This window comes from Spodoptera frugiperda, chromosome 23 (assembly GCF_023101765.2).
Source record: "Spodoptera frugiperda isolate SF20-4 chromosome 23, AGI-APGP_CSIRO_Sfru_2.0, whole genome shotgun sequence".
Classification (NCBI taxonomy): Eukaryota; Metazoa; Arthropoda; class Insecta; order Lepidoptera; family Noctuidae; genus Spodoptera; species Spodoptera frugiperda.
Genome location: NC_064234.1, coordinates 9,173,782 through 9,187,706, shown reverse-complemented (window position 1 = coordinate 9,187,706; position 13,925 = coordinate 9,173,782). Strand labels below are relative to the sequence as shown.

The window sequence follows — 13,925 nt, the reverse complement described above, 5'->3', positions numbered from 1 at the left end:
ATTTTAAGTAAAGCCTTTTTAGATTTCCACTTTGAAAAGGTTGAGAAATACGAAATGGAAAAAGAAGACATATCGTACCAACTTCAGAATTAGATCTTCTCAGAAAAGGTCTCCGAGAAATGGTAATTTGTTAGTAATACTATGTAGATCGCTTAAGCCTAAAGACAATAGATGTCCTCATTGATTGCCATTAAAATCAACCACAATATGGAAAAATTGATACACTTCTAGATAACGGAGAAAATTCTTTAAACGTCTCCGATTTTTTTACTATGTAGATAGATACTTAAGATAAAAATAAAAACGTTAAAAAAGTCCACTAAAAACATTCTTAAAGTTTTGCACATTATGACGTCCTCATTATGAATCCGACCACTATAAACTCAACAATATGGAATAACTCGTTCTCTTCGTAAAACTTGAAAATGCTTTAAAACTGTCGCGTAAATTATTTTACGAGAAAAAATTTAAACTGTTCTGTTTTACACAGGTACCTATTAAATATTTTGGACATGTTTTTTTTATTTGCGAATGCACATACTTTTGAGTTGACCAACATTATTTTGTATGTACAGTCGACTTTCATTAATTTTAATCTCTCTATAATTCGAAGTTATCACCAAGACCGTAGAAAATCTCTTTATATTTCGAACTAAATCAATAACTTATTTACCACGTGTATAACGTGGTAATTCGGAAAAAAACAATTCTTAGTAACCAAATGACTCGTTAATTCGAACTTATCGGCATCAAACTCTGTACAATTCGAAGTTTCAGAGAGAAAGAGACAGAAAGATCTTAAAACTTGCAGGACTTACCTAGTACCGACATTTTGAGGCAAATTCAAATTACGGACGATTTGATATTTGGAACATTCGGTAAATCGAAATATTTTAAGAATTGCTCCAGTTTCGTATTAACGAGAATCGACTGTTATCGATTTTGAACGAATTGGAACGTTTTTCCTTTCCCACACAGAATTAAACATACCGATTCAATAATGTAAAATTGTAGGCTTTTAACAAGAGACTACTTATTTAGAACATGCCAATAAACTTACCCTATAAAATATGTAATATTGTAATATATTATAGTAAACATAATATAATATACAATATACTACACAATATTGGTACAATAATTCTACACAATTACAAATTGGTTAATATTGAGAGAAAGTTAAACAAAATCATACAACAGAAGTGAATTGTTAAACATATCGTTTATTTTAAGTACTTATAATTAAGAGTATTATTGATTAAGTAATCAATATTTGGCTGAGCTGGGCTACATTCAATACTCATTTTGGTTTTATCAGTTTGTTTTAGATTTAGAGCTTGCACAGACGAGGGATCTTTGTCTGCTAAAGGTCAATCAATTCAAGATTGTAAAAAAAAAGGATTAATTGTTCAACCAATACCAGATACAACTGTATCACAGAAGCACAGAGTACCTTTAAAAATGTAGATATTTCGTTTGTCACAATAAACAGTTAAATAAATAATACCATTTATAAACATGAATCCCTTTTATCTATATCGAATAGCTCAAAAAAAGCAATAAGACAAATCAGACCAATTCCCTCATTTGCGCAGGCGCATCTTTACGATTTCCTTCGCTTAATCACAATTCATAAGCACAGTAAAGTTTAAGTTTATATAGAAATTATAGCTTTTGCCCGCGACTTCGTTCGCGTGGAATAGTGACTTCCGGCAAATTTTTGATTTTAACCACATAGTTCCCGATCTCGCGGAATCTCTTCAAAAATGAGACGTAGAAGATATTCCAGGGAACTCTTCAAAAATCAACATAATGAGCTCTGCGTTTGAATTTAATAGATGTATACTCACTTAGGGCATTGAAAAAATAGTTTAAAAACGGACTTAAACTAACTTAAAACTAAAGAAAGCTACGAATTACGAATTTATAACAATTAAAAAAGAAACTATATTACAACCTATCCTCTATGCTATAATAACCAAGCTTAAACTAAATAATTTAAAAGAAACGACTTAAATCTAATCTAATTAAAAAAAAAATTAGACTTACAATTTTATTAAAAAAACTAACTACAGTAACTACTAATAATCGATATCAAACTAAACCTACGTTAAATAGTTTAACCAAAAAACCAGGAAAACCCAACAAATAAACTTATTAATTGACAAATACAACGAAACCAATTTAGAATATACGAAACAGCAGGACCACTACAGACAAATAATCATACGACTGATAATACACTTTTTCTACGATAGTACCGAATCGCTCGGCCGATACCCAACCAAATGAATGTAACGAAACCATAGCGCGATCTATTTCTATTTTTATTTTTTGATTTTTGAAATAAAACTATCCTATGTCCTTTCTAAGGTTCTAAACTATATCTGTACCAAATTTCAACCAAATCCGTCAAATAGTGGCGGAGATTAATGGTATAAGCATAGAATAGTGTTCGACGTGATTCTTTAATTTGACATAACTTTTTATTTATGAACCGATTGACATGAAACAAACACTAAATGTAAATTGAAGCATACCACAATATATTCGTGAAAACCGCATCCAACTCGGATCAGCCGTTTCTGAGATTAGCGCGCATAGACACACAGACAAACAGACAAACAGACAAAAAAAGTTAATTACATTTTTGGGTTCGACATCGACATAACAATAACCTCTGCTATTTTTTTTATTTTTATTTTCAATGTACAGACAGCACTTTTCTACGATTTTATTATATGTATAGATAAGACAGACATTGTCGTACGTATAGTTTTTTAACATTAATCACAGTACGGAGATTCGATGAATAAGTAAGTATGTAAGTACATATTTCACACTGCACCTAATGTCCTATTTCGTTATTTCGTAGTGTGAATCACTTATCTGCTTGACAATCAAGGACGGTTATTCAGTATACTTGTTTGGTATTTAATTCATTAAAAGAAATGAGATTTAAAATCAATTAATTCATAGTTGGTACTAACAGTACCCTTAGTTCTGCGTTCGGCGCTCTGATTGGCCGGTGCGAATGAACCAACCAATCTTGTACCCTTAGTATAAGTTTGCTTTGCGTTTAAAGTAAGCGAAACGAGAGCGCGATCGGCGCTCTGATTGGCCGGCTCGAATAAACCAACCAATCATAGCGCCGAACGAGCTCTCGTTTCGATTACTTTAAACGCAAAGCAAACTCGTACTAAGGGTACTGTTGAGTATTAAGCAACTGACCCACGTGGATGACACATTACATAAATAGAAAATCCAACTGAATATTTTAAGCTGAATTTATTTTGTTTTAACATACAGACGTGAGATTACAGCTTAGCTTATAGTATTCTACTTTCACAACACCTGTAAAATGGATTAAGAAAATATGTCCTTTTTATGTATAAAATGATTCCGTTTCATATTCATTGTACGAGAAAATAAGGCGTCTCTTGATTCAAAACATGTTCACATGTTCAAACAATAAATAATGTAAAATTGATTGAATATTGGAAAAAAGCTCTACTAGTTCCAAGTCACACGTGCGCAACACGGTGAAGTCGCGCAGCTAACTCGTACTAGTAAAACAAATCTCCAATAATTCACGATAGTTATTCCATTAAAATCAGAAAATCATAATTATCTCGTAACTCGTGAGATAACTTACGAGTAATAAATAAAAAATGGGATTAAAATAGCCTAAAATATCTTGCTAACCGCCACACTCAGACATTTAATGGTTACTTAACCCAGTCCTTACCATTTGTATTAGAAACGAAATTGTTACGCAGGAATAGTTTAAGTAATCATTAAATGTCTCTGAGTACAGCAGTAACACAAATAAAAATTGAAATGGGACATTAACGCACAGACAGGTAGGTACAACACTAATAAATAAATACTATTCTAGAGATCAATTATTTCAACTATGTATGAGTAAAAGGTACAATGCATTACAATCGTTTTAAGATAATAAATATATTAATAATTAATTAATTAATTTTAATTACAGTTACACACAGCCACGACAACCATTAAATTCTACCAAGTAGGTACATACGAGATTATACTAATAAAGGTTTAAGAATGCTATCATTTTTGCGCTCCGTAGGTGGCGCTAGCAGCGCATTAAGTCTTATGTGGAGGAATAAAAGCAGAACTGAATAAGTATATTTTTCTCTATAAATATTGACCTACATTATTATGCTGATTGGTAAACAAAGTATTTCTTAATAGCAATATTGAGATCAATTACCAATATCTTGTTATTATTGATAATAAATATTATTTGCATCAAATAATCATCTCTTGAATCAGATATCTGTGTCCACTAGCGCCACTCGTAGCAAAATTAAGAACGATAGTCCTCATTTAGATTTCTCGGTTCTATTTCTTTGGTACATAGACAATACAATGAGGTACGTAATTATTTTCTAGTCTCTAAAACGATGCAGTCACAATAATAATATTAATCACTTAAGTGAAAACACAGCCATTTAAATCCAAAACGTATTTTGGAAACTTTAACAAACCGAGCTCAATAATAGAAGTCGTAACATTAATGACAAACAACTCGTACCTAAAACTAAGTTACAACCAGAAAAAAAATCATTTTTAAAAACCTCAAAAATAAATAAACGTAATATTGCAAGCTAAGCAAATATGAGGCTGGCATAAAACAAATAAAAAGCCATCGCTCAATAATTAAAAAAATATTGCAATGATAAAGCACAGATTAACTAAATATTATAAAAAAATAAATAAATTATTAGCATTGCACAAAAGCGTAAAATGTAAAATAATATTGCAAGCAAATAATAATATTAAAGCCTAATTTTTGTACTGCCTATAAAAAGGAATATTATAAAATAATTCCCTAAAAAGCCTAATAAATAAATATGGACTGGCTAGCTAAATAAACAACTGGTTAAAAGCTAAGCTAAAGCATAAACATTGCTATTTAATAATTATTCTTGCAACTCGTCTCTTTATTATTTTGATTCACTACCTACTTTGACTTAAACTCTTATGTTGAAACCACGGTCTAAGAAGTCGTTTATATGAAACATTACATATATCCCCGAAGGGATAGGCAGAGGTGCACATTACGGCAGTAATGCCACTGTACAATATACACCCACTTTTCAACATTTGTGTTATAAGTCCCATGTAATAGGGGGTGAGTATATTGCCATAAACCGGTCACATTTTCAGACTACGTGCTTTTACTGAGAAATTTTTGAAAAACGAAAATAGCCCAGATCCAGAACCGAACCACAGGTCCCTTGCCCAGCAGTGGTACTTACAACCACTCGGCCAACGAGGCAGTGAAACATTAATTGGTGTATTTTGATTCTATACATCAAGAGCATCATCGATACTCGTATACCTGTTTTCACGACGATGATCGTATATTGCACTATGATTTTAAATCTACTAAGAATCCCTATAAATATCAGGTTAATTCTAAACACCGACAAATACTTTATTATGGAACTACTTAGTATTAAACTATTTATTTAAATATTATGTAATCGAATTACAACCTTTGGAATGGTTTGTTGACGTTTAGGCAGTATATTTGCATTTTAAAGCATAAGCATAAATATATTTTTAAAAGCAAATACTTAAGCTTCATAAGAACACTATCCAGAGGTATATTATTACATTTTTGGCACATATTAAGTAAAACTTACGACGATTAAAAAACAACATCAAATATTTTGACGATAACTTCAAGAACTAACATGATTAGCCTATCATGAACAACTTTTCCTACGAAATAACTTACATTCGTACCTAGACCACTGAACGAGATTCTAATACCTATGAGTACAGTCAGCCAAACATTTATATGTTACTGTATACTGTTTAACAAAAGCCAATCTCTATTAAACATTTGAAAGTCTATACTGACTTTATTTTCTAATCTGCATACCAAATAAATTGGCTGACTGTACATTAATAATCGTACTACAGTATCTCAAACGAATCATTTAAGACCCTCACCATTATGAGATAAATTAGCCTAAATAATATAAAGTAAGATTCTGAAATCCCATCAAAAATAGTATCGCTCACTATTTGAAAATATTGTAGTAAAAATATTTATTTAACAGTCACAACTCGTATAAAGGAATCACCAAGATAATCTTACCGTACTAAGCGTATTAGTGTGTTTAAAAAAGAAAATAACCCACCATACAGTGTAACAAAGGGTATAAACAATAAATACGTAAATATTAAATCTAAGTAATACAAAATAATTGTATTTAAATGACATAATTAAGTCTCGAAACCCACTCTATTCGTTTTATAACATGAATTCAATCTTTTACATTACACTTGGGAGCAAAAAAACGGAGCTACTATACCTAATGCGCTCTAACAAGGTGCGGCTGACAGATGCCAGTATGACGTTGACGTCTCTCTTTAGGGATGGACATTAGAAAAATCTTTTTTTATCGCTATCGATACTCGCAGCATACATTTAATTCTCTTGAATTTTTTTATTAAATGTGTGTGTTATTTAGTTGTGCAGTCTAACTACGTGTATATACTTGTCAAAATAAATATTTTATGACCGAGCCCTGAGGTGTTTCAGAGTTACAGTTTTACAGAACCGTGAAGAAAACAAGGATATATTAGTTTGTATATGTTGGAATAGTACCACCACGCATTATCAATGGCGCCGGAAATGTCTAGAAAAATGCCTACTACATATTTCTGCTCAGATAATGTCACTGTGGTATGGGCAGAGAGAGCCGCGTCTACAGTGGATTTACCCACATAATTAAAGGTTTTTTAAGAATGATAATTGAACGACGCACGATTTTCGTTTTTTATTCTAAAAAAAGACTACCTATCCATCGTAGCCGTACATCCCATCACTAAACACGACTATGGATTTACGTTATACGCATAACACTTTACTTTATTTTTCATTTCATTAGATTTTAATTGAATACTAGAACATTCCGGTTGGTTTTAATTTAATTAACTACGCATCCGAATGATTTAACATAATACGAATGTGATACAGCTAAAATATTAAGGCATAATTTTTAAATCGCAGCAACTTTCAAGAGTGATACGAAACGTTACTGAATCTGTCAGCCGCACCTTGTTAGAGCGCATTAGGTATAGCGTTATTTTCATTTAAAAAACGTCTGTAACTTTTCAACAAATTATTCGTTTTACAACAATGTACTAGCATTTTAAAGGTAATTAAAATTCCTTTCGTATGATAGTGGCTCCGTTTCTTTACTCTCAAGTGTAGGTATCAGGTATACAATATACAACCTCTTTGCTATACCCTGATAAAGTAAATTAAGAGTCATATAATATTCAATTCCCGTGAAAGATTTTTTTTTTATTTCGTATATTAAAATAGTTTAAACCACACATCAGGAAATAATATTCAGGAAAAAACGCCAGTTAATGAATTTAGTGGGCATGATCTAATACCAAGGAGATCGGACATTTTATATAGACTTTTCCTTTACTATTCAGGAAATGTGGTATTGAAACTTAATTAGATTGCTAACGAACCTTTTAAATTGGCAAATAACAAGGAAATTAAGAGTACTTTCGTATCGAATAATCCAATCTAAGGACCAAACACATAAGTTTGCCAAAACGCAATGCATAAATGAGGCATTTCTAAATACTCATAACGGAATAAATACTAACCTAATTATCACTTCAAATAATACTGTTACAGCAATCTCAGTTTATACTGTCCGAATATATGTAACATATACATACAAGAGCATAATTAACTATCACAACACGTTAATAAGTATCAGGTAACAAAGAGGTAGATTAAATAAATGTCGACTAAAATGCCTTCAACTAGCAAAATAATCGAGAGAATACTTAAAGTTTTCTAATAAATTGGATGTTATTAGGAAAAGTTCTGCTAAATTACACTTTTTCTTATCTAGGGGATTAGGAATATAGATTGCACTAGTCAAGCTAGGTATATAGGTATAACTTCTTGCTAGAAGACCTCTCTTAGATGGCAAAGCAAAAGGGTAAAGTGACGACTTAGTTTGATTATATTATTATGTTCTGCAAAAACTGTGACAAAATACTCGTATTTCATTTGAAATCGTTAGTATTTTCCTCAATATTTCTACCGTTAGGTACGTCATATTGATAGTATTGTTAAGTCATTAATATCGATTACATCATTTGGTAAAATAGCAGGACATTAAGGAATTATTTTAAGCATGAGATCAGTGAATGTAAAATTATTATGGAATGGAAATTGATATTCATTTCTTATTTTTAGGAGAATTTTCAGCATTTGAGGCCAACAAAGCCGAAAGAGTAGCATGTGTGGCACTTAATGTACCAGATGTAGGACTTACGATGTTGCTGGAGGAATGTCCTACCACATTGTTATTGTTTAGCAGACCACCACTGGTGCCCGAACTGACAATAGTAACGTTCGGAGGAGGCGTGACTCCATTCGCGAACCCAGTTGACAAAACCTTCTGCGTATTATGCATCATAAAAGACTTGGCAGCGCCCGCACTGCCTAAAGTAAGTACCTTCTTCAACATTACAGAGGAATTGCAGGCATTGTCGATCATGTCCTTGGTGGTAGAAATACTATCGAAGTCACTGGAACTTGCTGTGACGACTGTACTTATCTTTGGCGTGGATGTGTGGAGGACCGGTCTTACTGCAGTCACATTGAACGTCGCGCTTGAAGCTGGTGCCGACAGATTGCTCCGATTGATAATGTTCCTCGACACAATCGCGTTGTGTAGTATGTTACCAGTTGGGAATGACTTAGAATTCACATTGACATACTGTGGAGTACCGATGATTGTGGCGTTGGAGGAACGAGTGCCGAAGCCGATGATTGTACTCGCTGTTCCTTGAGACATGACTGTGCTGAATGTTCCCGTTTTAGTGTTGATTGGTATACTGCAAAAGAAGAAATATAAAACATGAAATTTTTCGTTGGCTGCACGACGTTCGCTGCGTCATGTGTCACGCAACGCTGCTCATGAATATGAGCCCCTACCGGCGTTTGAAACCATTTGAGTTCACTATTGAAACATTTACATAAGAAAGCCGTTTAAACCCATGTGATCGATATTTTTCACTAAAGTGATAGTGCAAAAAATGATATCAAGAAAAATCACTTATTTATTTTTGACGCCTAGTGTAAAAGTGATACTACAAAAACACTTACCCTCGTATAACTTGTGAATTAGTTCCAGGAATGTTCTGTATGGTGACTGTGGCCTGTGGTAGATGATGAACGGTTCTCTGACCAGTTGGTGGTAGGTTGGAGCTGGTGTAGTAGTGCACGGTGCTGCCTGTGATGCGAGGCGGGGCTGCTAAATGGGCAACCGGTACACTATGCACCATACCACTGGTAGTTGATGCTACCGTGATGCATTTTGTCTGGTTCACTGAGAACTAGAAAAAAAATGGTATGTTTACTATGAAGTCTAGTTCAAATGAACAGCAAATATGTACTAACAACAGAAGATAATGACTTACGTTAGTATTCAAGGTGGTTCCCAAATCAAACTCGTCCCCAACCAATGTAATAGTATCAGGATTGGCGCCAGTCAACTTCTCTATAGTTTTCCTTGCATCAGCATCACTCTCAATATCTCCCAAGTTTCGGCTCAGAAACTCTATATCAGATTCCAACAATCCATCGACCAAGTGGTTCTGGGAATCCTCACCATCTTTGCAAAGAGAAAAGGCATCATCATTCTCCAGCTTTATATCTTCGACTTTCATAGCATCGACATCAAGATCATCCATGTTCTCAACTTTAATGTTATTTAGATCAACCACATCTTCATCCTTCATTTCTTCCATTTTAATCTCGTCTAAATCTTCAACCTTTATCCCACCAACCTTCATATCATCAATATCTTCAACTTTAATATCAGCGAAATCTGTATCTTCCTTCATCATTGGAACATCTGAGAAGTCCCTACTGTTTTCCCCATTGCCTATGTACTGGCTCGCATCAAAACTGTTGCTATCAAAGTTATCATGATTAGGTTCAACTTTGATATCTTCTATTTTATACTTGTCTTCTTCTGGCATACTGCTTGAGCATGGTTGTGGACTGTTTGCATTGCTTATGTCACCGCTGAGAGCTCGTTTATGGACATACGCCTTTATTTTCCTCAACATGAAGAGAGGTACTTTGAAACCTGTCAGTTCTCCCAACATGGGCAGTGAGTTGTGTTTATAAGCATCACTGTTTGCAAGTTCTTCAATGTCTTCGAGAACCTGAAACACAATAAATCAGTGATAAATGAAAAAATATCATAACTATAATGCTATGCTCAAGGCAGACCGCAATAGAAGTCTTCCATAGAAGGCCTCAACTAGAGAGCATTGTATGATAGTGCATTAAGTCATAATAATTCACTATATCAACAAGTTAACTTACCATGATATAGGTCTTTCCTCCCACAGCATTGACAAGGTTGTGACTAGCAATCCATTCCTTGTCTGAAGAGTCAGCTGGATATCTGAGTAAACCTGCATGCCTGGTGTACAGCCGACCGCGAGAATTACCGAGACCAAGCACCTGGAATAAGGAAATGTATTTATTACAATACGACTTACCAAACTGACCTAATGACGTGGTCCACAAGAAAATAATAATCATCATAAACAGAGTGGCAGTATCGATTTAATTGGCAAGAGGTAAAATTGATTGCTATGAATGACTACTGCAACATTCAGAAGAAAGAATAGATAAAAAGCAATGGAGATAAAATCATACATACAAGTTGTTATCATGTTTACACATATTTTATTATTGTTCATGAAGTTTTATGAAAGTTGTACAAAATTATACCACATATTTTTTTTATATCAGCATAAACATTAACTGCGTCATGCTTCAGCACGAACGGGCCGGCTCGACCGGAGTGATACCACAACCTCTCAGATAACCGACGTAAAACAACACTTGCGGAGTGTTTCGTTGTGAATGAGGTTGCCTGAGGACCAATTACCCCCAAATGGCCGACCACGCACTTGTGTTTCGGCTATCCATGGGCAGCGGCGATTGTTTACCATCAGGAGGATCCATAAGCTCGCTAACAGCGGCATACCATAACAAAAAAATCATTTGTTCATAGCCCTCATAATCTATTATATAAAAATAAGTCGGGTTTTCCTTCCTGACGCTATAACTCCAGAAAGCACGAACCGATTTCCACGGTTTTGCATTCGTTGGAAAGGTCTCGGGCTCCGTGAGGTTTATAGCAAAGAAAATTTGGAAAAAATCCAAGAGAAAAGTAGGAAAACAGGGAAAATCATTGGTAGCGAAACGGAGTTTGCCGGGTTTAAGTCTAGTATAAAATAATGTTCTTACTTTGTGAGCATGAGATCCCATAATAAACAGCGTTTCTTGGGTCAATCTTGCAGGGTTCCACTTCTCAGGGTCCCTGATGGCAGGGGATGGCAGTGGAGATGAAGAAGCACTGTCTGTGGTGTCCTCCTGCTTAATCTTCTTCCTTTTTATTATGTCCATATCATTGTCTGAATCCTTTCGCTTCTGGCATGGACTCTGTAACTGTTACATTAATTATTTAGCATGTAATTTGTGGTTTATTATAATAATAATATGTGTATTTGGTTTTATGAATAGAATTATATTTATAATATCACATTATTTATTGTACAGTAGTTATTAAACTAACAGCTGATATATTTATTAAAAGAAAAAAAATTGTACTTCTGCAAACCCGTTTAGTGAATTACAGAGATAACATATTAGTACAGGTAGACATTAATAACATAATACTAAATGAATACAATTGCTCTTGTAAATATTAAAATTTCAAATAACACTCACATTTTGTTGTTTCACAAGTTTAGGATCAACACTATTGCTGGATTCCGAATCACTGTTTTCGTATGGAGACTGAGCAGGCCTCGGTGGTGTCGTATACAGTAGTCTAGTAGCATCAAGCATTGCTCGGCAAACTGCCCTCACCTAGAATAACATTTCATTATGTTTACAATTACATCTTACAATGCATTGATAAGCCAAATCCGTATTACGCAAATTACTATCAACGAGCAATGACTTATTGTGACATATTGATAAAAGTAATTAATGTTTTTTTCTCGTAATGTAAATACCTGATCTTCACTGACGGACTCATCTCCCAAATTGAGTCTTATGTTGTTTACCGCTGGCACAAAGAATTTCTGGAACAAATAGGTATGTCATTTTATTTATCAAAATTACTAGTATTGTAATTATTTTAAAAATTAATATTTTCTGTAAAGAAATTGAGCATTAGATATGCCTAGTTTCAATGTGTTTTTAACATGACAACAAATAATATTATTTATGGTAAACAAGCAGACTGGTCACCTGATGGTAAGTGTAAGTGATCAGTGCCGCCCATTGACACCCAAAGAAGCAACATCAAAGAAGTTACAGGTGGCCTTCAAAATTTTTTATTGTGTTACTTACCTCTAAATATTTTTTGATAACTTGATCAATTTCCCTTGTGACCGCTGACTGTATGGTTTGCCTTAGCATGTCTAAAGACTTATTGGCGCTGGCTCTGAACTCAGCTATAGGTCTGGAGTGTGGCTGTACAGGTCCAGGCAGACTAAACCTTCTGTGCATAGCTGCCAGTGTGTTTATGGCAATCTGCCTTGTCACTGGCTGTTTCTGAAATTGTCAATGGAATAATTTAAAAACAATTTGCTAAGGACTATTGTGGGTTTTAAAATAAATTAAAAATTCAAAGTAATTTTGCTATTTTAGATAGTGAATTAACTGTATTAAATTGTATCAAGTTTCAATAATTATTACTCATTGCAAACATCATTTAAAATATCAAGTTCCTAAGTTTTTGTCCTGAGCTAGATAATTTGCATATAAAATTAATATTTTGACTAAAAACAAAGCTCAGTGAATATACTCATAAATTAAAACATTTACAAAAAACCTATATATTCACAAATATAATGAGTAAAAATGTTATTTACTGTTTGTTTACAATTTAAAACATTTCTTAGATTCATTGAATTAATTATTTACAACTGGTTTTTTCGTAATCAATCATTGTTATAGTTTTAACTTACCGCATGCATGTTGTTGGGTGTGTTAGAACGAGTATTCAATGTTTTAACTGGTGCCTGAAAGCTCCATGTACTGTTAGAGTTTTCAGAAGCAGGATTCTGTTGCGATGTATCGACGTTATTCCAATTCTTTTGCACCACCATTTCGAATTCCTGTCATACACTGTTTTGCCTGATTATCATGTCCAAACGCGCAAAAGATCATTCACAAATCGATCACTATAACACACAATACTAATACACTGTTTAGTCACTTTCAGGGAGATAAATCTTGTTAGATTTTTTATAACAAAACAGACAAACTTGCTTGCTTGCTTTCAAAGCAGTGCAAGGGGAGGGGGCGGGGTAGATACGCTGCTCGGTGTTGCTATGTTTAAAAACACCAATTTTATGACGACAGCAACAAGATAAAATTGTAGAAAAGCTGAAAATAATAAATTATGAGAAACGTAAATCGTATCCAGTAAGTAGACATGGGTGATTTTCTGCATAGATATTCAAACTAGATAAATGCTGCCGAATGACTGGGTATTTATTCACTTTTTTATTGAAAACTCTCCCATATACCATCAAGGCAGAAAAAATATGATAGATAGAAAGTCTAACGCACGGACTACAGATATACCTTAAATAAAAGTAAGTCAAGAACATTATTTTTTATCTTTGAATAAGGTTTGCGGTTTGGTCTACAAAATATCTGCTGTTACTGTAGGTACGTTTTAATAATGTTTCATTTGTAATATTATATTCAAAAAGTATTTTTCTTTCCTGTTTAGGTAATAAAACACTGTTTCTACTTTTGTACGAGCGGGCAGAAAATGTACTATCTA

At 33.6% G+C, this 13,925-nt stretch overlaps 1 protein-coding gene across 1 annotated transcript; it reads right to left on the bottom strand.

Moving 5' to 3' along the window:
• Positions 1-1,203: 1,203 nt before the first annotated feature.
• On the bottom strand, positions 1,204-13,452 carry LOC118267241 (uncharacterized). The gene is made up of 9 exons (XM_035581125.2): positions 13,099-13,452; positions 12,479-12,682; positions 12,139-12,207; positions 11,849-11,989; positions 11,366-11,566; positions 10,430-10,570; positions 9,514-10,266; positions 9,200-9,429; positions 1,204-8,928 (listed from the first exon to the last, which is right to left on the bottom strand). Exons 1-9 carry the CDS (start codon positions 13,237-13,239, stop codon positions 8,268-8,270), a joined length of 2,541 nt encoding a protein of 846 aa, XP_035437018.2. The 5' UTR covers positions 13,240-13,452; the 3' UTR covers positions 1,204-8,267.
• Positions 13,453-13,925: the final 473 nt, after the last annotated feature.

Excerpts from the sequence above, each read along its gene's own strand:
- LOC118267241 (XM_035581125.2), bottom strand. The coding sequence starts at position 13,239 with ATGGTGGTGCAAAAGAATTGGAATAACGTCGATACATCGCAACAGAAT. Across the intron at positions 12,208-12,478 it reads TTATCAAAAAATATTTAGAG|AAATTCTTTGTGCCAGCGGT; the intron begins GTAAGTAACACA and ends TATTTGTTCCAG. Across the intron at positions 8,929-9,199 it reads AATTCACAAGTTATACGAGG|TATACCAATCAACACTAAAA; the intron begins GTAAGTGTTTTT and ends CTTCTTTTGCAG.